The 27,280-nt window shown below is 38.2% G+C and overlaps 2 protein-coding genes across 5 annotated transcripts in view; one reads left to right on the top strand and one right to left on the bottom strand.

Annotated features, from left to right (window-relative positions):
• Window positions 1–27,280, top strand: part of BCKDHB (branched chain keto acid dehydrogenase E1 subunit beta) — a 263,784-nt gene that overhangs the window by 74,036 nt on the left and 162,468 nt on the right. For all 4 annotated transcript variants that reach the window (XM_036249160.1, XM_036249158.1, XM_036249161.1 and 1 more), the window contains exons 4-6: window positions 2,340–2,473; window positions 2,704–2,859; window positions 5,040–5,148. In XM_036249160.1, coding sequence (XP_036105053.1) covers window positions 2,340–2,473; window positions 2,704–2,859; window positions 5,040–5,148 — 399 coding nt within the window. The remainder of the gene's footprint in view (window positions 1–2,339; window positions 2,474–2,703; window positions 2,860–5,039; window positions 5,149–27,280) is intronic.
• LOC118621765 (60S ribosomal protein L36-like) lies at window positions 22,203–22,520 on the bottom strand. The gene has a single exon (XM_036249162.1). It carries the CDS (start codon window positions 22,518–22,520, stop codon window positions 22,203–22,205), a length of 318 nt encoding a protein of 105 aa, XP_036105055.1.

The following is a 27,280-nucleotide window of genomic DNA, read 5'->3' on the forward strand; positions in this document are numbered from 1 at the left end:
ACTATTTCTCTTACTCTTGACCAGACATTCTGAACTTTTTACCTTTCCCCTGATGTGCTAAACATGCTTTACCCTGGACCTTTGCACTAGGTGGTCTCTCTGCCTGGAACATATATTCCCTTGGATGTTTGCATGGTACACTTCCTCACTCCCTTCCACTCTTTCTTCAAATGTGATCTCTCAATGGGTCTTTCCCCATCTTCCTATTTAAAATCGCACTAGTCCCACCTGCTCCCCCAATCACCCACTGCTCGCTTTACTGTTCTCCATAGTATTTGTCATCGTTTAACACGCTGTATATTTTACTCGTTTATTTTGTATTGGCTTTTTCCTGACTGGAATGTAACTCCCAATAAGATAGGATTTTTGTTGCTGTTGTTGTATTCTCTACATCTAGAATAACATCCATACAATATTAGGTACTTTGTATGTGTTTGAATAAGTATGAATTTTTCATCTTTTCGGTATTATGATTTTTTGTTACACATAGAAAGTGAGCCTTAGGAGCTTAGTAATTTGTGGAGATGACACTTAAACCCTCATCTGTCTTGGCTAATAGTGCAATTACTGTACATATTATTAATTCACTCATTGGGTACTGTGTGTGAACTTTATATCAGGTTAATTGTATTGTAACAGAAAAAGTAATCAGTGTTGTTCATTTTATGTGTGCTCTTACCCTCAATCATTACTGTTTGGGAGGAAATAGAAATGGATTTTCAACATTTCATTCATGTTGAAGCATTTTTTTGCTAGATCATAGAAACATGAAGAGAGTTATTTCCTCAAACTAAGCATCTTTTGGAGTAAGAATTTTGAGAAAATCAACTTTTCTGCCTTCTAGCAGCCAAAAAAGTTATATTCACTAAGATGAAAAAGATCTGAATCCAGGGAATTAGAAACAGCAAGGAATAAATAAGAAAACTGTTTCTCTGGTTCAGGTATTCCACGGATGTGGATTCTACAGGTGGCAGCTGGGGTCTGTGTTCATTTGTTACCAGTGAATTGTTCTTAATTCAATGGAATCATAAATGTTCAGATATGATCAAGCAGCTCACAGTCAAATAGGGAACTGATGAGGAATAGAGGTCACAATCAGAAGGTAGTCATAAATCGTCATGAGTATGAATCATGCTTTTAAGTTTTGGCAGCTGCTTTTAGAGTGCAAACTATAGGATATGTCTAGTTGGCATTTCCTAGTATCTGCCCTATTTGTGGTTCATATTCAAAAGGACTGATTGAGCTGACAGTAAATTCTACATGCCAAGAAGAACTGGTATCTCTGGATCTGTCCTCAAAATTTGGTCAGTTGGCCAGACCATGGCTGTTGCTTGTGTCCATCCATCCAGGTGTCTGAAATTAGAATTTTTTGTGAAATGTTGATATTGGTTGGGAGGTGGTAAAATTTCAGATGAGAATTGAGTTGTATGCGAATAAAATTGTACCTCGTGATTTCAATGAAAAGCCTAACGTGTTTGTTTATCAAGCTCCTTTAATTTGATTAACCTCAAACTCCAAACTCTGTCTCCTTTTTAGAGGGCAGACCTGAAATCTATTAATAATATTTCCACCATGGACAGAGATATACTCTATATGATTTTAATTCTTTGAAATTTGTTGAGATTAGATCTATGGTCAATTAATACCAGTGTTCTCTATTCACCTGTAAAGGATTTGTGCTCCTACCTGTTAGGTGTAGTATCTATCAGTTAAGTCATGTTTTTTGATGGTGATCAAATCTTACTTAGTTTTTGCTTTTTTATTTTGATGTTTTTATCTATCAGTTACTGAGATTGGTATGTTAAAATTTCCCACTATTTGAGAATTCATACATTTCTTCTTTTAATTCTGTTCTTTTTCTATTTATTTTAAGTCCATATTGTTACAAGAATTTAAAGTTAGAATTATATCCTCCTTGTGAATTGAACCTTTTAAAGAATGAATTTCCCCTCTTTATTTCTGGGAATGCCTTTTCCTTGAAAGTCTCCTTTGTCTGCTGTTAATGTAGTTGATAACTTTCTTTGGGTTGGTTTTTTTCATTGTATATATTTTTTTCTTTTTCTTTACAACTTTCTGATATCTCTGTTATTTATTTTCTTTTAAGTAGTTGGGTTTTGATTTTTAAAAAAATCCCAGTATGACAATCTGTCTTTTAATTGTAACATTTAGATTACTTACAGTTAATATAATTACTATGTTTGCATTTAAACCAGCCACCATACTAGTTATTTTCTATTTCCTTCACCTGTCGTTTGCTTTTTTTTCTCCATCTCACTGTTAACAACTCATTGATTTACTCTCATTTGTCATAGTACGATGACTTTTTTTTTTTTTTTTAGGAAAAGATAGAGTTTTTAATACCCCATTGTGTGAACAAGGAATTGTTGGATTTGGGATTGGAATTGCAGTCACTGGTGCTACTGCCATTGCAGAAATTCAGTTTGCAGATTATATATACCCTGCTTTTGATCAGGTAGGAAGATTGCATTTTACTGTAATCAATCACCTCTAAGGTTAAGTTCATGAAGTATTGAAGTTTCGCCTCTACTCTCCTACTTTAGGGAATTTTTGTTACCTTTGAGCTAGCACATTACAAGTTACGTTGTTATAGGCATATATTTAAAGATCTAATAAGAAGGTTGAAGAAAATGGATGGGCATAAAGAACTTGCTGTGACACGTCCCTTCTCTTTTTCCTCCTCAGATTGTTAATGAAGCCGCCAAGTATCGATATCGCTCTGGGGATCTTTTTAATTGTGGAAGCCTCACCATCCGTTCCCCTTGGGGCTGTGTTGGCCACGGGGCTCTCTATCATTCTCAGAGTCCTGAAGCTTTTTTTGCCCACTGCCCAGGAATCAAGGTATCCTCATTTATGTACTTTATTTGATTTCCATTTGATGTTTCCATTTTGGTTCATTCTATTAATATTAACTAATATGCTTATCTAGAGGAAAGCAAACAGAATTTTTGGAATTTACGTAAACCTTTTTAAAGGAGAGTTTAGTTATTGTTGTTTTTTTTCTTTTAGATCCACTAATCCATTGCTCAGGTTTATAGAATATTCTTTTGAAGCAGCACCTGGTTTGACCCTGATAGTAATTTTAGGCTTCAAAGAATAAGACTGAGAACATAGTTTATCATTCCTCTCTTTCAAAGCTCTATGTTTCTTTCTAATAGGTCTTTTTCATTTAATGGATTTGGGGATAATTTAATTAGTCTACTGTTTAATTCATAGAGGGATAAGGCTTTTGCTTTTAGTCTATTTCTTTTAAATAGACCAGGAGGAGCCTTTGTTACCTAGGTATGCTTTTCAATCCAGGTAAGGTAATATTTGCTCATATAATCAGTTTTGAAGCATCTTTCTTTTATATCCTTCCACAACAATTTTAGGCTTCTGTAACAACTTAGGTCTTTGAATAAAAACGTTTTTCATATTTTAAGTATTAATTTTTTACATTGTCTTCTTTTCTAGTTCAATTTACTGAAGTGCTTTCTAGGGAATCATTATAAAAACTCATTGATATGTCTACCAGGGCTGTATGTCTGTTTTTTGATCACACGAACTGGTTGTGAATGTGTGTCTATGTTTTATTTTTAATTGCTTTTTTTTTTTTTTTTTTTTACTAGAGGAAAGGCGTAAAGTTTTCTCAGTTGAGCACAGGTTTCATAACTTTCAATGTAAGCTGGAGGTGGTGAGTTGGGATAGAAGCACATTTGAGGCAATAGTTATTGTTGTGCTTGAGCTGATGATTTACCCAGTATTTTTAAGAACAGATCTTTTCTCTCTTTCTTCTGCTTTCTCTACTCCCTTTTCTCTTTTTTTAATCCCGAATGAAGATGTACATACAGTACAAAATGCTGAAAATATATACATGAAGGAAGCATTAAGAAAGAATGAAGTAGGAACACAAGATAAAGACACTGGGTTGTGCTGAGCAATGTGTCCAGCAGTTCTGTTTACAGAAAAAGAGATAGCGAGAATTGAACTGCTGTTTTATTTTTTAAGTAAAAATCCTTTAATAAAAATGATATGAGAATAATTTTGAAAGCCAAATTATAGCTTGCTTCAAGGACGCTTATTTAAGCCTTTGTGATAAAATTAGGTTTATTTTAATGGTAACTCTGTGTAACTCTTGTCTTTATATAGTTAATTTCACAATCATTAAAAAGTAGATACAAGTTTGTGATTTGTGGCAAAATGGTGTCGAAGTTAAGAACTTGAGTTGTGTATCAGTCAGAACTGGCCGAGAATCTCTGGTCTAGCAAGTGATGTAACCTTTGGGAAGCTATTTGGTCTCTCTTTAAGCTTTAGTCTCCATTTCTAAATTGGGGGAAATAATAATAGCTACCTTGTGGGGTTGCTATGAACAGGAGATGGATTAGTCCACATAGAGTTCTTGGCCCCGTTAGTACATGTGCTACCTGTTGTCATTATCATCTTCCTCATTATCAACCTCATCAAGAAGGAACTGGAGCCCTTTCCTGTCAAGAAAGTGTGTAGTATCCACTTTTCTTTTAGCTTTGCAATAACTGGACATTATAGTGCCTGGATCGTAGAGTTCATTGGATTACTATTTCACATAGGAAATGCAGACCATGTTTTTTATGGAAGAGGAGATTTTGATATTTAAAGTTGGAGAAGAGAGTTAGACACCCTATGAAATTAGCAGTAGAGTATTAGTAGAAAATATTTATTTGTGAATAGGTAAATATGGAGAGATATCAACAGCTTTACTGTTTTGTTTTGATGAATACTTTTTGTAGAATCTTTTAATTTTTTAAATATATATGCAAGTTTAGCTCCTTTAAGAGAAGAGCAGTTTTAGTGACCAGAATATGATAGGCATCTAATAAATCTTGAACAAGTGGAATATTTTGAGACAGTATGTAAATTTTTATAAAAAATTATAATTAGGCTAAAATGCTAGATTTCTATCTTTAATTAGTAACTATTGGTTAGTTAAATATCAACCCTTCTTATAATGAGTTTATTGGGATACATTTGAACTAAAATTGTCTTAAAAAAATCTGTTTTTGCAGGTGGTTGTACCCAGAAGCCCTTTCCAGGCCAAGGGACTTCTTTTGTCATGCATAGAGGATAAAAATCCTTGTATATTTTTTGAACCTAAAATACTTTACAGGGCAGCAGGTAAAGGTTTTCTTTATTTTATATTTGTGAATATCTTTATATTTTTGTTTTTTACTGTTCAAAAATTATGTTTTCCCTTGTAAGTTTGGTTTATATTTACCTGTAGAAAAAAATTCTGATTTGTTTCATATTTAGTTTGTTCTCAGTTGTATATTTTATGTTACATTTAAGGAAAATTTATCTAGCCATTTCATATTTTAATTGTGGAAAAAAGCAGCAGTATGAATTATTTGAGAACTTAGGGACTATGGTTATCTACATAGTAGATGCTTAGTAAATGTGGGTTGAATGAAAAAGTGAATGAGCTCATTGTACTAAATACTAATATTAAATGCCCTTGTAGCTAAAGTGTCTATCTATATAGGACTTAATCTGAATTAGAACATTTTTGATAGTGAAGGAGGCACTCTTAATGCTGTGACATCAGGACTACATTGGGATGACTGTCTTAAGAAAGCTGTGGTATTGAGTCATGCTCTTCTTAGCTTAAAATAATGATTCTGTTAACACTCATCTGTGACTGCTTATCAGCTGGAATCGAAATTTTAAGATCTGATTACTTGTTCTGAAGTATATTTTGAATTCAGGAAACATTGCTTTGGCAGATCATTCTTTTCTTTGAATAGTTAAGCATAAAATATTTTATTGTGATGTGATTTACATATAATAAAATTCATGGGAATTAAATGTTCAGTTGGATACATTTTTGGCTGTCCGGTACATCCATGTGACCAATGTGCAAAGCAAGACATAGAACATTTTCATCACTCCAGGAATGATGAATCAATTCATCTTCCCTGTCAATCCATTCTCCCTATCCCAAACTTAGCCGCTTTCTGATTACTATTGTCCTAGATAAGTTGCTTATTTTGAGGCTTCATGTAAGTGAAATCACACAGTACTGTGTATGTTCTTTTGTGTTTGAATTTTTGTTCAACCTAATGTTTTTGAAATTCATTCATATTGGTGCTTATATCAGTAGCTTATTTCTTTTTTATTGCTAAGTAGCATTCCATTGTATGAATAGATCACAATTTGACAGTTTTTGCCTATTTTGTACAAAGTTACTAGGGACATTTGTGTGTGCGTGTATGTGTGTGTGTGTGTATGCATGTGTGTGTGTGTATGCATGTGTGTGTGTGTGTGTGTGTGTGTGTGTGTGTGTACTGTGCCTCAGTCTCGGAGCTTGAGTTAAGCAAGGGACATTCTTATATGTATGTTTTTGTGAATATGTTTTTATTTCTTTTGGATAATAAACATCCTGGAATGAAGTCAGTGTGTAACAATTAGATATAGATTTAGCTTTAAAGAACCCGTTGAAGAGAGTTTTGCAAAGTAATTGCACTATTTTACACTTCCATTAGAGATTTATCAGAGTTCTGGTTGCTCTTAAGTTAAACATATTTTAAATTTATCTCTCATATTTTTGGGGAACTGTATTATTATCTGTGTCCTATTATGGGATAACAAGTAATTAATCTAATAATTTAAAATCTTGAGGTGAATAGGAAAGCATCGACGGTGTATACTGAGTAGCTATTTGATTTCTAATAATTTGGATACCCTTATGGGAATTATGTTTGTGAGGCCAACCAGCTATAATAGCTTATCAATTAATGCAGATTTTTTTTTTAGTATTTAATAAATGGAGACTGCGTAAGAAACATTTGGAAGAGTAACATTCACTTTGCTGAAATTTTGAAATCAGGATTAGTAAAGGAAATGTTAGCATTATAGGATTCCAACTAAGCGAATAAGCTTCAGAAATTTGTCCTGGGGCAGATTATGAAAGTCCCTGATGAGGATCATGGTTCAGGCATTTTTTAGAAGTTTCCCATGGTTGATTAGGTGCTATTTCAAGGACTGTCACTCTGCATGTTTTCTTGACCCCCCAGTGGCTCAGTAAAGACCACAAAGGTAGTAGATTTTTCACAGCTAGAGAGCTTTTCTGCAGAAGAAAAGAAAGAAAAATTAGCCACCAAAGTCTTCATGCAAATGTTCTCTAGGTGGTTATCAAAGTTGATCCCAGGGCCAGCAGCATCAGATTCCTGAGAGCTTATTAGAAATGCAAATTGTCAGTCTTCCTTCAAGACCTATTGAATTAGAACCCCTGGGAGCAAGGCCCAGCTGGCTCTGTCTTAGTCCTCCTGGTAATTCTGACTCATGTTCAATTTTGAGAATCACTGCTTAAGGTCAGTTCTGAAGTAATAACTGAAGTTGCTTATCTCCATTTACTTTATCTTATTATTGGTTCTTGTATAGAATTCATGGTGGCTTTTAACCCATGGTTTTCTTTGACTTGGCCTTTGGTTCAAATTAGTATCTTGCAGCTAACCATATTCTGGCTTCTGCTTTTTTTGGGGGGTGGGAGTAAGGGTGGAGGGGAGCTCTGAATGGTCTGACACTGATTCTTGGATGCTGCCTCCATGCAGCTCACTCTTCTCCGGCTCTATGTGTTAATCTGTCAGATCTGCTTCCCACTGGTGAAGTAAATGTCAAACTTCCACTAGTTTGGAATGATATAGAAAGAAACGGAGCATTTTGATTCAGTTATCTGAGATGCCTTGTGGAAGATATGTCTGTATTGACTATCAAATGGATCAATAAAAGAACATGCTTTAATTTCCAAGACCAGAATAGCTTGATGATTTCTAAGTAGTAGCAATCGAAAGACTTTGGTATCCATAAATAATCATTTAATGGACTTTTTCCTTAACATTCTTTCTTCTTGAATTTCCAGCATACATTTGGGAATAGTTAAAACAGAGTGGACTAAAGATATGGGCCTTTACATTTAGATTTTTAAAAAGGGTTCATATTGTGAAGGTTCATAGAGTAATAAGTATAGATGTATATTATTTTACAAATACCAGGCTGACAGTTCTTTGTAAACATAATTGGGAGCGGTGTTCATTATGTAATAGCTCATTTAGGTTAATTATCCATTAATGTCAGCTAAATGGAAAATAGTCAAATAAAGAGAACTTTTGAGTAGTCTAAGGCGATGTTTATAAAATCGATGCATTTAAGCCCTTAAATTTTATTTATGGAATGATGTCGTAAGTATATAGATGTATTCATGAATTAGACAATTCCAAAACAGTTAGTTATATAGTTAGGCTTACCCCATAAGGCTGTAAATAAGATGGGGGTTGATTTCTCTCACATAAATACCTACTTTACCAGTCCAGGGCTGGTGTGGCGGCTTCTTCATTGTCAGAGTACCAGAGCTCTTCTGTCTGGTTTCTCTGTTGTGTTTAATGTGTGACTTTCAGATTCTGGTCCCAGATGGCCACTCTGTTTCTAACACCATATAAACATCTCAGGCCTGGGAAGTGGGTGGGTGCAGACAAGAACTCTTCTCTTTAATGAATGGCTTAGAAATTATACCTGTTTAATCTACTCACGTTCTTTTGGTCAGAACTTTTTTTTTCTTTCTTTTTTTTTTTTTAATCCTCACCCGAGGACATTTTTTGTTCAGGTACAGTGGGAGGAAGAGAGGAAGAGAGAGAGAGAGAGAGAGAGAAACATCGATGTGAAAGGGACACATCGAGTGGCTGCCACCCGCATGACCGACCAGGGCCGGAGACAAATTGCAACCAAGGTATATGCCCTTAGCGGGAACCAAACCCGGGTCTCTCGGGACCGCAGGCTGATGCTCTAACCGCTGAGCCAAACCGGCCAGGGCTTTTGGTCAGAACTTAATCACAGGGCCACTGAGAGCTTAGTGCCCAACTGAACGTTTTATTATGCAATGATGGTAAGTGGATATTGAAAACTGCTGATCTCTGACTGCAACAGTTCCTGGCATGCTCTCCAAAAGAAGTCATAAATTTTAAGGAGGGAATGGACCTTTTAGAAATATTATTTACCCTTGACCTATAGTCCACTGCTGAGAATCAGTTTCAGAGATATACATACTGGTAGAGGTCTTAAAAAATGTTACTATTCATTGCAGCACCATTTTGTCCATCACTAGGGATGCTGGTTGTTGAATAAAGTAAGCTACATCATTTGCTGGATTACACAGCAGCTCTTCGAAGGCGTGAGACAGATCCCTAGATACTGCTTAATCACTCAGGGTTTGATCAGAGATGCAAACCACTAGTAAACATAATAAGAAATGTATTATAGGCATTATACCTATAATGTATTCAATTAGAGAAGCTAAAGTCTACGAAAAGTTTTTGCTTCTGTGTTTGGTGCTGTGTCTTGAAGTCTATAGAGCAAGCACACTGTCAGGAAGGGAAGATGGACATGAAGTAGGGGAGAACAAGGACAAACTAGAACTTGCTAGGATGGATCAGAACCCAAAGGACAGTTCAGAGTTGATCTTGTTCTCTCACTGCTTCCAAATTTTAGTGTGATGAAAAGATTGGTCATTGAGACAGGGCCTGAATTAGCAGAGGGGGATGGGTTAGAAATTTCTTAGATTAAAGGAAATACTTGCTGTCTAAATCAGTTTAAAGTGGGGAAAGAAGAGGAAGGTGTCAAGACTAAGTAGAGAATAATATTTCCTTGTCTGGTAGTAATGGAAGAATGATAGATTAGATGCCCTGAAATAGATGGTGTGTGTGTGTGTGTGTTAATTTTAAATGTATACTGACCTGATATGCAGATTAGGGGTCTGGAGTCCTGAAATGTGAAGCTCAGAACCCTGGGAGGTGAGTGAATTTCAAGTCTCTCTAGTTATTTGTCACAACCTGAAGACATTGAGATTCTGCTTTGATGACATTATGGGAAACTGGGGACAGGAGATAAAGTCCAGGGCTCACTTTGGGTAGAAAATCTACTAGGAGCCCTTGCTTAAAGCTAGGACTCTGTGGACCACATTTACAGTGTGAGATGCACAGATGGCAGGAAGGAAAATTACCTGTCTTGACTATGCTGGTGGAGAGAAAGGTCACTTCTGAGAATTTTTATTTTGAATCCTCATTTGAGGATATTTTTCTGTTTATCTTCAGATAGAGTGGGAGGGAGGGAGAGAAAGAGAAACATTGACGTAAGAGGGACACATTGACTGGTTGCCTCTTGCACGACCCGACCAGAGCTGGGGACGAATCACAACCAAGGTACGTACCCTTGACTGGAATCGAACCTGAGACTCATTGGTCCACAGGCTGACTCTCTAACTGCTGAGCCAAACCAGCCAGGGTGATCTGAGAATTTTTATCACCAAATGACCCTTACACAGGATTATGATTTAAATATGGGATCGTAGTGTGGTCTGAAAACATTTAAGTAGATATTTAATTTCAAATGCTTCTGGGTTGGTGGCACCCTAAAATAACTGTCAGGAGGAAAAAAAAAAAAAACCTCCTCTCTGAAGTCATTTCAACCCAGGTCTCAGAATAGTCCCACAGATAAAAGTCTAAAAAGTAGTCTCTGTACAGGAAAAAGAAAAGGCAGGTGTTAAGTCCATCAAGACTTGAGATATTAGAACTATCAGGTAGAGAATACAAAATTTAGTAGGTTTTATATTTTAAAAAGAGACACCTGACTCTCTCACATTGATGTTTCTCTTGTTCTTCTTCCCTCTCTCCCTCCTGCTCTGTCTCAAGATAAATGCAAACAAACAAACAAAAATTAAAAAGAGACTCTTGAGAATTCAAGCAGTAGACAAGCAAATTTGAAGATCAGAATGAAATGTCTATAAAAGAAAATATAAGTGAGAGGAAAAAAAAATCTCTGATAGTTTAACTAGAAATTATAAACAGGTAAGGGGAGAATTAGTAAACTGGAAGAGCAGGCCAAAGAAATGACCAGAATATAGCCTAGAGAAATAAAGAGAAGGAAAATATGAAAGAGATGTTGAGTATGGAGGAAGAATGAGTAAATATATTTAAGGAACAGGGATGAGTGCATTTTCTAATAATGTTCATTAATAGAACTTTGCTGACAGAAAAGCAATTCCCTGGCATGTTCCTTCTATTCTGCTCCATCGGAACTAAGTTGATACGGTAGGAAATATTTTAGGAAAGCATCAAGTATTACTCATCAGCTATTACTTTGCATCAACTCTTACCTGCTTTTCCCTCCTGCAGCGTCATTGAGGTAAGATGTGATTTTCCCAAATCTAGAGTCAGTGCTATACATAATTCCTGAAACAAAAAGATACTAGGTAAAGAGTTCCTTGAGAAGCTAAAGTATGAGGCATCTATAAAAGTTAACTTGCTAACTCAAAGAATTTCCCCCTAATGTATAATTTTTATCTATATATAATTTATATCACTAGATCTTGTTCAAGATTCATTCAGTTATAGTTATTCAAGGCTTTAGCATGTTGTAGTGCACATCTCTCTCTCTCTCATTAGTTGATCTTTTGGCATCTATTGGTCCTTTATTTTCCTTGTAGGACATATTCTTCCTATAGCCACTACTCTTACCCACTACATGTGTGTGTGTGTTTTTTTTTTAATCCTCACCCGAGGACATTTTTCCATATTTGTTCAGATAGAATGGAAGGGAGAGAGAGGAAGAAAGGGAGAGAGAGAAACGTCGAAGTGAAAGGGACACACCGAGTGGCTGCCTCCTGCACAACCCCAACTGGGGCCGGGGGACAAACTGCAACCGAGGTATGTACCCTTGGCAAGAACCGAACCCGAGTCTCTCTGGACCATGGGCCGACGCTCTAACCGCTGAACCAAACTGGCCAGGGCTACATGTGGTTTTTAAGGGGCTATCAGTCATTCTGTCTGACCTCCATGATTTCAGGTGATGGATGTGTGACTCAAGCCCAGCTATATGACTTCTTTTCTGGGGTTTTATATGTGGACATAGAGCTGTACTTTCTATGTGTGGTTTGCCTGGGATGGCGTAAGACTGGGGCCAAGTCCCCTGTCACTTAGTGAATGAGAGTCTGTAGAAGATTGTGAGACCAAGCAGATGTGTTCACTGGTGATGGGAGGGAGAGAGAGAAATAGAAATCAAAACTGAAAATCTTCACCATTTCATTAGGTTACCTCTTAAAGTCTCTTGAGTTACTCTTACTTCTTTCATCTTCCTTGATAATGGAAGGAACTGGGGGAAACTTATTTATCACATTTTCGGTTCAACTTCCTTTGAGTTTTAGTCCCCTGTAGACTTGACTAAATATAATAGATAATCTTGACTGATATAAACATCATTGTGGTTAGAGCAAAGATGCTTCTCTTTTTTTTTTTTTATCCTCACCTGAGGACATTTCTCCATATGTTGTTCAGGTAGAGTGGGAGGGAGAGAGAGAGAGAAACATCAACACATTGAGTGGTTGCCACCCGCACAACCCAACCAGGGCCGGGGACAAACTGCAACCAAGGTACATGCCCTTAGCGGGAACCGAACCTGGGTCTCTCTGGACCACAGGCCGACACTCTAACCGCTGAGCCAAACCAGCCAGGGCGATGCTTCTCTTTTAAGATGTAGACATCCCCAGTTTGATTAGCACAGTAAACAGCAGCCTTTCAGGAACATAATATAAATGCTACATTTGTCCTACTGGCTGCAGTAGGAACCCCATCTATCTATTTATACATTACAGTACTTAATAGTACATAATGGTACTTAAAATGTTGTTGAGGGGATTGTGATAATCCATGTGTATCTCTCCTTCATCTTTAAGTACTTTTTGAACATTTACATGCTAGACACAGTGCTGTATATCACAGACAGTTGAACTGTTTCATTTAATCCTGACAACAACCTTATGAGAAAAATTCTGTCACTGTCATAGGAACCTAAGCATTAGGGCACTTAATCAACTTTCTCAAAGCCAGTTTTCTTTTACTTTTTAAAAAAAATATTTTTTTATTGATTTTTTAGATAGAGAGGAAGGAAGAGGGGGAGAGAGATAGAAACATCGATTGACTGCCTCCTGTACGCCCCATACTGGGGATCGAGCCCCTAACCTGGGCATGTGCCCTAAACCGGGAATTGAACCAACGACCTCTCGGTGCATGGGCTGACCAATCCACTGAGCCATACTGGCTGGACCCAAAGCCAGTTTTCAAACCCAGGTATTGGGGATTTATGGTACAGATGGTTTCATTTAATCTTCACCAAAGTCGTATGAGAGGGGTATCCTGAAACTGAAATTTAGAGAGTTTAAGAAATTTGCTCACAGAGGAATAGGTGTTAGATTTAGGTTTTAGTGGGTATGTTCTTTCCCAAAACTGCTGTCTTCTAACATTACCCTGTTTTGCAATTCATTTAAACATTATTGAATGGAGGGCATAAATGAAACAAAATTCTTCCAGTGTTCTTGTTTTATGCCAAGACATGCTATTTTATTCTTCTACAAGTGTAATGATCTACTTTTAATTGCATGGAAATATACAATGTTAGTAACTCTTCATTAAGGCAGTATATCCCTTACATTATAGTGTATAGTCCAAAATTTGAAAATGTACGACAATTTCTCCATTGGCATAGGATTAATTCACTTCTTTGAGAGTTGTAAAAACTATACATGTCACAAGTCCAGTGTGGTCACAGATGGGTTTGGGAACATCTGCAGTATGCTGCTTTAAGGGATCTAGTCATATGTTCCCAACTAGAGGCAAAGGTTGCTAAGAAATGTAGTCTTCCTACATTTTGGGGAGAGGGGATGAAACTGTTTGGTGAATGCACAATATTGTCAATCAGAGCTGTTCTCAACCTCTCTGACACCCTCATTTTTGGACCTTGTCTCCATATGCTGTTCTATGTTTAAACATCTGTGCTGTGGTGACTCTCACATGTCTGGTCTACAACACATTGAAATAGCTTCTTTTAGTTCAGCCATTAACTTTATAAACCATAAAGATGAAAGTAAAAATAGGCAATACATTCTTTAGGCAGCATTTTCTTTCTACTTATTTTGAATATATACTAGATATAAAATTTATCTTCTAAATTTAGAAGGAATATAACTAATATGTTTAGATTATTCATAACTATGACATTTAAATGCAAATAAACTTAAAAATGGCGAGGGGTATTTAGTAAAGATAGATAAGGAAGAGAAACCTAGGCAGTATAAAAAATGTACAAAGTAGTTATGATTCAAAAAGAAGGAGTCAGTAAGACATTATCAGATAGATATAGCCATCTTATGGAGAAGCTGTTCTCGCATGTCTTGAACTTTTTGGTTTTATTTAATTGAATGATTGATGTCATCTGTGATATTAAAGTAAATATGGTTTTTATCTATGGTTATGCTAGTGAAGAAAAAAAGTAAGACTAAAAGCCTTGTGCTGCTTTATTTCCAGGATTCAAATTATCCTTTCAGGCAAAAATAGGTCATATTGATACTGAGTCCCCCTATTTTTTTTAAAAGCAAATATACTAATTTTGCATTTTAAATTTGTTTTGGTTAGCATCATTAAGCAGATTATTTTAATGCAGGCCAGTACATTTAATATGAGGTACACTCACTGACAAGAATTGTTTGATTCAGTAATTGAGAGAGAATTTAATTTGTTAGATTTTAATTAGTTTTTAAACTGAAATAACATGTACAGATTTTAAACTTAAAGTTAAATGATATATTTTCTAACAGAAAATAGCAGTTCTCTACCTCCGCTTTCACCAAGTCCGTGCTTCTGTCCTCATAGGCAGTCCTTTTCAACTCTTTCGGTAGTTTTCTCTACTGAAAATAAGGCATTTTAATATCGTGGGGTAAACAATGTTATAATTGGAAATTAACAATGCCTTATGTTTTCCTAAAAACAAAGATTTTTTCTTATTATAGCAGTCATGTTCTATCAGCAAGCTATTGATGCTTAACATGCCACCTAAAATTTCCTGGCTTAAATCAACAACTTTTTTATATAGCTCATGAGCGGGTCAGCAATTTAGGCCGAGCTCAGCAGCGCAGTTCAGATTTCATCTAGGCTCCTCATAGATCTATTGTCAATTGCAGGTCAAGTGTGGGTTGGATTTGTTGGTCTTAGCTAGGCTATCTCACTTGTCTGGGGGCTGTGGTCTACTTATCTCCAGTCCTCCCGCAGGCTAGCTTGGTCTTGTTCCTAGGGTGGAAGCAGAGGTTTCAAGGGGACAAGTAGCAGTATGCAAGGTTCTTGAGCATAGGCTAGAAAGTAGCACATGTCTCGCCTGTTAAGTGTTGGCCAAAGCAAGTCACAAGTTCAACCCAAGTTAAAAAGATGGGCAAATAGACTCTATCTACTTCATGGGAACAGCTGAAAGTCACATTACAAAAGGTGTGGATACAAGGAGGGCTAAAGGATTGGCTATTTTTTAATCTTTTATATATGCTTCTTGAAACTCTTGAAAAGTAAAAGAGAAGATAAAAAGAGCTCATGACCAGGCTGGTGTGGTTCAGTGGCTGAGTGTCGACCCATGCACCCAGAGGTCGCCGGTTCTTTTCCCAGTCAGGGCACATGCCCAGGTTTTGGGCCAAATTTCCAGTGGGGGGCATGCTGGAGGCAGCCAGTTGATATTCTCTCTCATTGATATTTCTGTCTCTCTCTCTCCTTCTCCCTTCTTCTCTCTCTAAAATCAGTAAAGAAAAAATTTTAAAAAGTGCTCATGAATCCATCCCCCAACTACTATTGACTTTTTGTTGTATATGCTGCCAGTCTTTTATCTATGTTGTTAAACATATATTATTAATGTGAATTTATTTGTTTTCATTTATTTGATTACAGACCTTTTGCAGTTCATGTTTTTTAAATTTTATTTTTTTGGTGGTTCTTTCACTTCTAAGTTTACATTGTCTATGTAAATTTCTCTCTTAACCTTGTGGAGTGGCATTTATTGTGCACCTAAAACAAGCAGAGGATGCAGCTAATAGATTATTAATCTATTTTGTGATAAAAAGACCTGATCTAGTATGAGTAGCAAGAAGAATCAAAAAGTTTCAATCAACTTGAAGTCAGAATTACCTTTGAATATGTTTACATATCTTTTGTTATTAAACTGAAAAAATTAAATATTTGTGGAATATGACCCTGTGGAATTTTTTTGTGCTTCTGGCATGTTCTTTATATTATTCACACTCAGTTTCAGACTCATTTTGGACATCAGATAAATGCCTATATTTGATCATTGTCTTAATTTAACTGACTAAATTCTCAATGACTAAGCTTACACTACACAGAAAACAGTGATTTCTTTTTAATAAAATTTAATTTCATGAATCATATGCACTTATTGTAAAAAGTTCAATTATCGTAGAACTATAAAATGAAAAGTGAAAGTTATTTTTTTTTCTATTCAACTCCTTTCCTCAGACTTTTGATATGCATTTGCATTGATGTATATATGTGAATGTATGGAACATATTTGTATATAGATGGAGTTATATAAAATCATAATATAAACATTGTTTTGTAACTTTTTTTTAACCAACTTATTTTGGGTATATTTCTTTTCTTTTTTTTTTTTTTTTATCCTCACCCAAGGATATTTTTCCATTTTTTGTACAGATAGAGTGGGAGGGAGAGAGCGGAAGGGAGAGAGAGAGAGAAACATCGATGTGAAGGGACACATTGAGTGGCTGCCACCTGCATGACCAACCAGGGCCGGGGACAAACTGCAACCGAAGTACGTGCCCCTAGCGGGAACCAAACCCGGGTCTCTCCGGACCACAGGCTGACGCTCTAACCGCTGAGCCAAACTAGCCAGGGCTATTTTGGATATATTTCAATGTCAGTTCACAAAGATTTAGCTGATTTCTAGCTTATAAAATTTTGAGGGGTATACCATAATTTATTCTTTTTCCTATTAGGAATTTTGAGTTATTTCTAAATTCTGCCTATTCTAAACTATGTTGAAATAAACATCCCTGTTTATATATATTTGGGCATGTAGAAAGAGAAAATTATAAGCTTCTGTTTCTTACAGTAAAACTATAAAACCTATATTTCTTCTTTTTTTATTCTCATCCGAGGACATTTTTGCATTTATCTTCAGATAGAGTGGGAGGGAGAGAGGAGGGGAGAGAGAGAGAGAGAGAGAGAGAGAGAGAGAGAGAGAGAGAGAGAGAGAGAGATGTGAGAGGGACACATCGACTGGTTGCCACCCACACGACCCCAACTGGGACCGGTGACAAACTGCAACTGAGGTGCCCTTAGCAGGAACGAACCCAGGTCCCTCTGGTCCACGGGCTGATACTGTAACCGCTGAGCAAACTGGCCAGGGTAAAGTCTATACTTGTTAATTTCATTCTTACTCCTTGTCCTTTGATTAAGCGCTGCACAATAAATGATTGATGAAGCCAGACATTGTGAGTCTCTAAATGGCAGTTAGTAAGAGATGGGAAGGATAGGGTATTAGTGACGCAGTTACTATGCAGAGGTAAGACTCAACATGTGACTATTTATAGCCTACAAGCTAGAAAAATGAAAGCTGGAAATGTTTGTAAGACATTATACTTGGGAATACTAAGCATAAAAGCCTTGCATTTTTATTCTCTTGTGTATCAGAATTTTCCATGTTCTTGTAGTTTTCAAATATTTTTTTTCTGTATTCTGTCATAAAGTTCTTCAGAAGTCCACCTTAAAACAACTGGATCTCAACAATTTAATGTTACCTTCTGGAAAATGTCACAATTAGATCTATGCTCATGCACTGGTTGTCACTGAGAGCAACATTTAACCTATTTGTTTAAATATAAATATAAATACAAACACACATACACACAAACATACAGTTTTTAAAGTTGTTTTTTTCTATTTTTGCATCTTCACTGTAATGATTCTTCATTTCCAAGATCATGGTTGTCTCCATTTATTCAAACTTCTTTTATGTCCATGAATAAGTTGTATAGGTATTTCTATTAGGTTTGACACATTTGTTGTTAAGGTTATTACTAGATATTTCATGATTCTCTTTGTGGTGGTTCTTTTTTGCTATATGGGTAGGATACTTTTTTAAATTACATTTTTCTAATTGATTATTACTGTTTTACGAAAAGTTTTTAAATTTTGTATGTTAATATTGCATTTGGAAACGTTATGCAAATCTCTAATAATATTTCAGTTAATTATCTTAGATGTTCTGTGCAGAAAATCGTACTCTCTCTATAGCTAATGATAGTTATAACTCTTTTTTCCCGAGAACTGATGAGACATTTTAATATTTTTCCTTTGTTAGGAATGTCTCATCTTCTTAAGTTGGACTGTGGTCAGTAGTTTTTATCAAGTTAAGGAAATTTCTCTTTATTTTCAAATCAGTCAAAGCCTCCTTCCTCCACTTCTCCCAAGGTGTTGAATTTTATCAATTTGGTTTCAGGTATTTGGTGAGATGATTCTCTGACTTTTCTTCTTTGATCTCTAGATGAGGTGAATCTCATTAACATATTTTCTGATGTCATAATGGGTAAATCTTTCATTCCTAGGATGAATTCTACTTGATCATGATTCATTTTTCTTTTCTTTTTAACTTATCTTTATTGTTGAATGTATTAAAGATGTTCCTCATTTTTCCCCCATTGACCCCCGTCCTCCTCACTCCTAACCCCCTTCTGCCTGTCCCCACACTGTTGTGTGTGTCCATTGGATAGGCATATATACATATAAGTACTTTGGTTTATTTCTTTCCACTCTCCAAACCTCCCTTCCATCTGAGGTTTGTCAGTCTAACAACCAATTTTGACTTCTTAATCTCTTCACCTTTCTCACCCATTCCCCCAACCCCTCTCCCATCTGGAAACCAACAATATGTTCTCTGTACCTATGAGAATGTTTCTGTTCTGCTTATTCATTTTGTTTGTAGATTCAATTGTTGATAGATATGTATTCCTAGTTTGTTCTTATTTTTTATCTTTTTCTTCAAGAAGACCCTTCAGCATTTCATATAATAATGGTTTGGTGGTGATGAACTCCTTTTTGTCCATCAGTTCTAAATGACAGCTTTGCAGGATAGAGAGTAATCTGGTTGTAGGTTCTTGCTTTTCATCACTCTGAATATTTCTTGCCACTCCGTTCTGGCCTGCAAAGTTTCATTTGAGAAATCAGCGGACAGTCTAATGGGAACTCCCTTGTAGGTAACTAACTGCCTTTCTCTTGCTGCTTTTAAGATTCTCTCTTTGTCTTGAACCTTTTGCATTTTGATGATGATGTGTCTTGGTGTGGGCCTCTTGGGGTTCATCTTGTTTGGGACTCTGTGCTTCCTGGACGTGTATGTCTGTTTCCTTCAGCAAGTTAGGGAATTTTTTTGCCATTATTGTTTCAAATAGGTTTTCGATTTCTTGATCTCTCTCTTCTCCTTCTGGCACCCCCAAGATGCGAATGTTGGCACGCTTGAAGTTGTCCCAGAGGCTCCTTACACTATCCTCATTTTTATGGATCTTTTTGCTGTTCTGATTGGGCATTTTTTGCTTCCTTATATTCCAAATCGATGGTTTGCTTCTTGGGTTTACCTACTCTACTATTGAATCTGTGTAAATTATTCTTAATTTCATTTATTGCCCCCTTCATTTCTGACTGTGTCTCCATTTCTGACTGGTTCTTTTTTTTTTTTATATTAATTAATTAATTTTTGTTACAGATGTTTCTCCTTTTTCCCCCACTGATTTCCCCCTCCCCCTCCCTTCCCACTCTGTCCCCAGTTTTGTTGTCCATGTCCATTGTTCATGCACACATGCATATAAGTTCTGTGGTTTATCTCTCCCCACCACCCACTCTTCTGGGGGTTGTCAGGCTGTACCCCACTTCCACGTCTCTGGGACTACCCCATTCCTCAGACCATTATGTTCATTATATTCCACAAATAAGTGAGATCATATGATACTTGTCTTTCTCTATTTGGCTTGTTTCACTTAGGATAATACTTTCCAGGTCCCTCCATGTTGTCTCAAAGGATAAGAGATCTTTCTTTCTTACAGCTGCATAGTACTCCATTGTGTATATGTACCACCACTTTTTTATCCATACGTCTACTAATGGACATTTGGGCTGTTTCCAGATCTTAGGTATTGTAAATAGTGCTGCTATGAACATGGGGGTACATATATTCTTTATGATTGGTGTTTCAGGCTTCTTAGGGTATATTCCTAGAAGTGGGATCACTGGGTCAAATGGAAGTTCCATTTTTAATTTTTTGAGGTAACACCATAGTGTTTTTCATAGTGGTTACACCAGTCTGCATTCCCACAGCAGTGTACTAGAGTCCCTTTTTCCCCACACCTTCGCCAACACTTTTTTGATGATTTGTTGATGGCGGCCATTCTGACAGGTGTGAGGTGATACCTCATTGTTGTTTTAATTTGCATGTCTCTGATGATTAGTGATGATGAGCATTTCTTCATATGTCTCTTAGCCATTTGTATGTCCTGTTTGGAGAGGTGTCTATTTAGTTCCTCTGCCCATTTTTTAATTGGGTTCTTTGTCTTCCTTTTGTTGAGTTGTATGAGCACTCTCTCTATATAATGGAAATTAACCCCTTATCTGACATATCATTAGCAATTATGCTCACTCATACAGTTGGCTGCCTTTCCATTTTGATGATTGTTTCTTTTGCTGTGCAGAAGCTTTTGAGTTTGATGCAGTCCCATGTGTTCATTTTCTCCTTTGTTTCTGTTGCCTTAGGTGATGTATCAGTGAAAATTCTGCTGTGTATGATGTCTGAAATTTTGTTGCCTACATTTTCTTCTAGGATTTTTATGGATTCATGTATCACATTTAAGTCTTTTATCCATTTTGAGTTTATTCTTGTGCATGGTGTAAGTTGATGGTCTAGTGTCATTTTTTTGCATGTAGCTGTCCAATTTTCCTAACACCATTTATTTTATTTTTTTTTTATTTTTATTTTTTTTTTATCCTCACCCGAGGATATTTTTCCATTTTTTGTACAGATAGAGTGGGAGGGAGAGAGAGGAAGGGAGAGAGAGTGAGAAACATCGACGTGAAGGGACACATCGAGTGGCTGCCACCCGCACGACCAACCAGGGCCGGGGACAAACTGCAACCGAAGTACATGCCCTTAGCGGGAACCGAACCCGGGTCTCTCCGGACCGCAGGCCGACGCTCTAACCGCTGAGCCAAACCGGCCAGGGCATAACACCATTTATTAAAGAGGCTGTCTTTACCCTACTGTATGCTCATGCCTCCTTTGTCAAATATTAATTGAGCATATTGTCTTGGGTCCATTTCTGGGTTCTCTGTTCTGTTCCACTGGTGTATATGCCTGTCCTTGTGCCAGTAGCAGGCTGTTTTGATTACAGTGGCTTTGTAGTATAACCTGAAATCTGGTTATGTGATCCCTCTAACGTTGTTCTTCTTTTTCAAGATTGCCGTGGCTATTCAGGGCCTTTTTTGGTTCCATATGAACTTTTGAAGTATTTGTTCTAGTTCTGTGAAGTATGCCGTTGGTATTTTGATGGGTATTGCATTGAATCTATAGATTGCGTTGGGTAGTATGGACATTTTAATGATGTCAATTCTTCCAATCCATGAACAAGGTATGTGCTTCCACTTCTTTTATATCTTCCTCGATTTCTTTTTTCAGTGACATGTAGTTTTCTGCAAATAGGTCCTTTATTTCTTTGGTTAAGTTTATTCCTGGGTATCCTAATTTTTTTTTGCTGTGATGGTAAATGGGATTGTTTTTTTAGTTTCTCTTTCTGTGAGTTCATCATTGGTGTATAAGAATGCCGTTGATTTCTTGACATTAATTTTGTATCCTGCTACTTTTCCAAATTCATTTATTAAGTCTAGTAAATTTTTGATGGAGTCTTTGGGGTTTTCTATGTATAGTATCATGTCATCTGCGAATAATGACAGTTTGACTTCCTCCTTTCCAATTTGGATCCCTTTTATTTTTTCTTCCTGTCTGATTGCCTTGGCTAAGACGTCCAGTACTATGTTAAATAAGAGTGGTGAAAATGGGCATCCTTGCCTTGTTCCTGTTCTTAAGGAAAATACTTTTAGTTTTTGCCCATTGAGTATGATGTTGGCTGTAGGGTTTTCATATATGGCCTTTTTTATGTCGAGATATGATCCCTGTATTCCCAGATTGCTGAGCGTTTTTATCAGAAATGGGTGCTGGATTTGTCGAATCCTTTTTTAGTGTCTATTGATATGATCATATGATTTTTTTTTTTTCTGAACAGATTTTATTACAGGTGATGAGGCTCAGTCCTTCTTGGCTGCTGCCTTCCTCGTGGCTGCAAAGACATTGCTCAGCTCCTCTCTTTTTATATTGGCACGGATGTGTGTCCCCACGCTTTTCTTGATGAATTTCAGGGCCCTCTTGTCCTTAGAGACCTTGAGCAGCTCCATGGCACACTGCTCATGGGGGGCAAAGCCACACACCTCTCGGATCATGTCCAGCACAAACTTGGTGTGCTTGGTGAGGCACCCATGGCGGCAGCTGTGCCTTGGCTTGCTCACGTTCTTCGTCACCTTGTGGCCCTTGTTGAGGCCCATGGCCATCAGGTAGTGCAGAGCCATGGGTGTTGTTCCTCAATGGCTGAGGCTGCGGAAATGATCATATGATTTTTATCCTTCATTTTGTTAATGTGGTGTATCACCTTTATTGATTTACGAATATTGTACCAGCCTTGCATCTTTGGGATGAATCCCACTTGGTCATGGTGAATAATTTTTTTGATGTATTGCTGGATTCGATTTGCTAGTATTTTGTTCAGGATTTTGGCATCTATGTTCATTAGGGATATTGGCCTGCAGTTTTCTTTCTTTGTAGTGTCTTGTTCTGGTTTTGGAATTGTAATTATGCTGGCCTCATAAAACGAGTTTGGAAGTCTTCTTCTTGAATTTTATGAAATAGTTTGAGGAGAATGGGTAGTAGTTCTTCTTTGAACGTTCGGTAAAATTCCCCCGTGAAGCCATCCAGGCCTGGGCTTTTGCTTGCTGGGAAATTCTTGATTTCATCTCAGTTTCTTTTGTTGTTGTTGGTCTGTTCAAGTTTTCTATCTCTTCCTGGTTCAGTTTTGGGAGACTATATGTTTCTAGAAATTTGTCCATTTCGCTTAGATTGTTGAATTTGTTGCTATATAATTGTTCATAATATTTGTTCACAATCCTTTGTATTTCTGTGGTGTCCATTATTATTTCTCCTCTTTCATTTCTGATTTTGTGTATTTGGGTTCTCTCTCTTTGTTTCTTGGTGAGTCTAGCTATGGGTCTATCAATCTTGTTTATCTTTTCAAAGAACCAGCTCTTTGTTTCATTGATTCTTTGAATTGTTTTTTTGGTCTCCATGTCATTTATTTCTGCTCTGATCTTTACTATTTCCTTTCTTCTACGTGCTCTGGGGTTTTGTTTTTGTTTGCTTTCTAGTTCTTGAAGTTGTGAGGTTAGATAGTTTATTATTTGTGCTAGGTCATTCTTCATTTCCACTTGGTTGATTGTCTATGTTTCTATATCTTTACTCATGGTGTTGATGTCCTTACTCATGGTGTTGAGCTTCCTCAAAATCATGGCTCTGAACTCTACCTCTGATAATTTGCTTAACTTCATTTCATTTATCTCATCTTTGATAGAGTTCTCTTGTTCTTTTATTTAGGATTTGTTTCTTTGTTTCACCATTTTGGCTATCTCAGTGGGTTTTGGAGCCTGCCAAATTTTCCCTGTGAGTGTTGGTGTTCTGCTGTTTGTGGCTCCCTCTACTGGGTTTGGATGAGCCTGAGTGGGCCCACGTTAATCACCACTGTCAAGTCTTACTTTTCTGGGTAGATTCGCAAGCCCAGGAAAGGTTCAGTTATCCTCTAGCTTTTTCCTGGTGGCTAGTAGTCTCAGTTACTCAGTACCTTGTATTGTAGCCCTGGTGTTGTGCATAAGAGGATTTCCAGAGGGTGGGATAGCTGCTGGTTGTTATGAGCCTAAATTTGCATTTCTTTGTCTCACCTGGGAAAGGCTGAATCTTCCAGGAGGGCAGGGGCTGCTGCTTTTCCCTACAGCTCGGGGAAGGATCACACTGGCCCCCGTCTTTTGTGGCCGAAACTCAATAAAACCTGAGTGTTTTCGAAATCCCAGGTGTCCCCACAGAGTTCCAGCCCAGTCTGCCCACCCTCTGCCGTAGCCCCCAGGTGAGTTGCTGTGGCTATTTTAGGGCTCTGTCCTGGCTCTCTGCGCTGTCGCGTCGGCTTGGTTTTTATTCCCCAAGGGCGCTGCTCACAGCTAAGACTGTTGCTGTCCCTGGGCTCCCAGCCGTCCACCCTGTCGTGCCTCTGCAGATCCTACCAGTGTCCCTGGTTATGTGGTACTGTTCTGCTGCTTCTATGTTTTTTTTTTCCGAGGATTTGTCTGTATTTTAATTGTAATTCCCGTTTGGTCCTGGGAAATCATCTGTGTAGCTTCCAGTAACTCCACTTTCATATTCTCTAAGCCTATCTTGTGCGCAGCTGGGTCGCACAGGCCTCTCTGGTGCTTCAGCACCCAGCAGGTCCTGCGGGTAACTGGATCGCACAGTCCCTGCTTGGTTGCACAGGCCTCTAGGTGCCCCTGCACCCTGTAAGTCATGTAGGTAGGCAGCTGGATCGCACCAGTCCCTCTCAGCCTCTGGCTTCCCACCACTGTTGTGGGCTGCTGGGTCACATAGGCTTCTCTGGTGCTCAGCACCCTGCAGGACCCACGGGCAGCTGGATCGCACCAATCTCTCTTGGGCTTCGGCTTCCCACTGCTCTTGCAAGCTACTGGACTACCCAGGCCTCTGTGGAGCCCCACGTCCCGCAGCTGGTGGCTGGGGAGTGCTCCTGCCCAGTGGGGCTCAACTCCTGCTCAGCTTTTGCTGTAGTTTTGGGGAATGGGTCTCAGCTGCTGGTCTGTGCTTCTGTTGCCTGGGGATGGATGTCTGCTCCCCAGCCTCTGTTGCTGGGGGTATATCTGGACTCTGATTGGGCTGCTACTGTGGGGGATGGTGCTGGGCTCCCGGCTGTCTGCGTCTTCTGCGACAAGCATCTTGGGAGCTCCACTACTGTGCACTGGTCTGTGTTGACACAGTGTCCACTGGTCTGATGGTGCCAGGTGCGCTGGTGGGCTCAGGTTGCTGGGTCCTAGCTGCTCCCACTGCTTCCTCCCAGGGAAGGCCCGGGATCTTACAAAATGGTGGGACCTCCTTGTGGCGCTGGGAGAATCACCCTGAAGAGCTTCTTACTCCAGTAGCCACCCGCTCCTGTCCATAGCACAGGAATTTTCTGCTCCGCGGCTCTGCACTGCTTGGGTTTGGTCATCCACCTTCACGTCCACTCACTCTCTCACACACTCACCCTCCCTCTGGTCCTGCCCGCCGCCATCTTCTGTCTTGAGGACATTTTTGCGTTTATCTTTGGATAGAGCAGGAGGGAGAGAGGGAGGAAGTGACTAGTTTTTTTTTTTTATGCTCTTGAGGCCCTCACTAAGTTCATTGAGGTTCTCACTAAGTTCACTGCATCCTTATAAGCAGTGTTTTGAACTCTGCATCTGTTAGGTTGCGTATCTCCATTTCGCTTAGTTCTTTTCCTGGAGTTTTGTTTTATTCTTTCATTTGGGACCTGTTTCTTTGTCTCCTCATTTTGCCTGCCTCCCTGTGTTTTTTTCTATGTATTACTTAACAAGAGGTATGGTTCTAGCTGAGCCAAGATGCCACTTGTTTGAAAGAATTTAGGAAAACCTGAAGCAGGATCCAGGACAGGCCAATCCTGTGGTAAAGCAACTGGCAACAGCTTGGGTGGGCCTGAAAGCTGGGTGGGGCGAGGCCTCAGGGAATCACCAGGGCGGGACAAACAGTGTGAACCAAGGTGCTGGAGTCCCAGATATGGTGTCTGTCTGCCACCTCAGGGAAGGGCTCACCAAAGGAACAAAGGCCTCTGACAACACGTCTGTCCAGGAGAAAGCCTCCTCTCCAGCCCTCGCTCCAGTGCCAAACAGCTCATTTCTTCCCTGTATGTCTCTGGCACCCCTTAAGCTGCTTCCCCTCTGAGCTTAAAGGGAGCAAGTCCCAGTAAATCTGTGCACTGGCCTTTTAAGAGGAGCTGCCTGAGGCTCTAGCCACCTCTGGAATTATTTTCTTTACCAGTTTGCCAGTTTACCTTGTTAGAATCTATTTATGTGAATGAAGTTCACTCATATATAGCTTCTTACTGTAGAAAATGTATTGAAAAATATTTACTAAAGAAATTCTAATATATTAAACATGAAAAATGGACCATTGCTGGTAAATGTTGAGGAGAGAACTTTTGCCAGATTATTAAATGCTGTACACTAGAGAGTACATGAAAAGAATGCTAAGAGTAATTGCAGAGTGAACAAGATACATTGCAAATATGGTTAAATTTTAGCATATATATTAACTATGCTGATGTATATCATGTAATAATACCAGTCTCATAAACTCTTTTTTATTACATTAAATGACAGAAAAATATGATGTTAATTTTGAAGTTGTGTAAGGAATACAATGTCTGCTTTGTCATAGATTTCCTTTTGTGATATATGTTTGCCAACAATTTTGAAAAGAAATCTTATTTGACCTGGCTGGCGTGGCTCAGTGGTTGAGTGTTGTCCCATGCACCAAGAGGTCGCCGTTTGATTCCTGGTCAGGGCACATGCCCAGTGCGGGGCATGTGGGAGGTGGCCAGTCGATATTCTCTCTCATCAGTGTTTCTTTTTTTTTTTTTTTTTTAATCCTCATCCGAGGACATTTTTCCATTTTTTGTACAGACAGAGTGGGAGGGAGAGAGAGGAAGAGAGAGAGAGGGAAAGATCGATGTGAAAGGGACACATCGAGTGGCTGCCACCCACACGACCAACCAGGGCCGGGGACAAACTGCAACTGAGGTACATGCCCTCAGCGGGAACCGAACCCGGGTCTCTCCGGACCGCAGGCGGGCGCTCTAAACGCTGAGCCAAACCGGCCAGGGCTCATCAGTGTTTCTATCTCTCTCATTTCTTCTCTCTCTAAAAAAAATCAATAAAGAAAAAAAATTAAAAAGAAATCTAATTTGTCTCATTATGCAAAAGAACTAGAAATGTAGGGTTTTCAACTTAATTAATTATTACCGAAAAGGAATTTAAATGCATTTGAGTTGAAATGGGTTCAAGACTTTTCCATTTCAAGTCAGTATTGTCATTCAGTTTAAAATAATAGGTGAGTTTAATTTTTGTTTTTTAGTGATATTTAATGATAAGATGGCTTTCTGAAACTAACACTAATTATTTTAATATTTCAAATATTTTTATATTTTTTATTTAAAAATATCTCAGTGTGAGAA

Source organism: Molossus molossus, unplaced genomic scaffold (assembly GCF_014108415.1).
Source record: "Molossus molossus isolate mMolMol1 unplaced genomic scaffold, mMolMol1.p scaffold_m16_p_8, whole genome shotgun sequence".
NCBI classification, from domain to species: domain Eukaryota; kingdom Metazoa; phylum Chordata; class Mammalia; order Chiroptera; family Molossidae; genus Molossus; species Molossus molossus.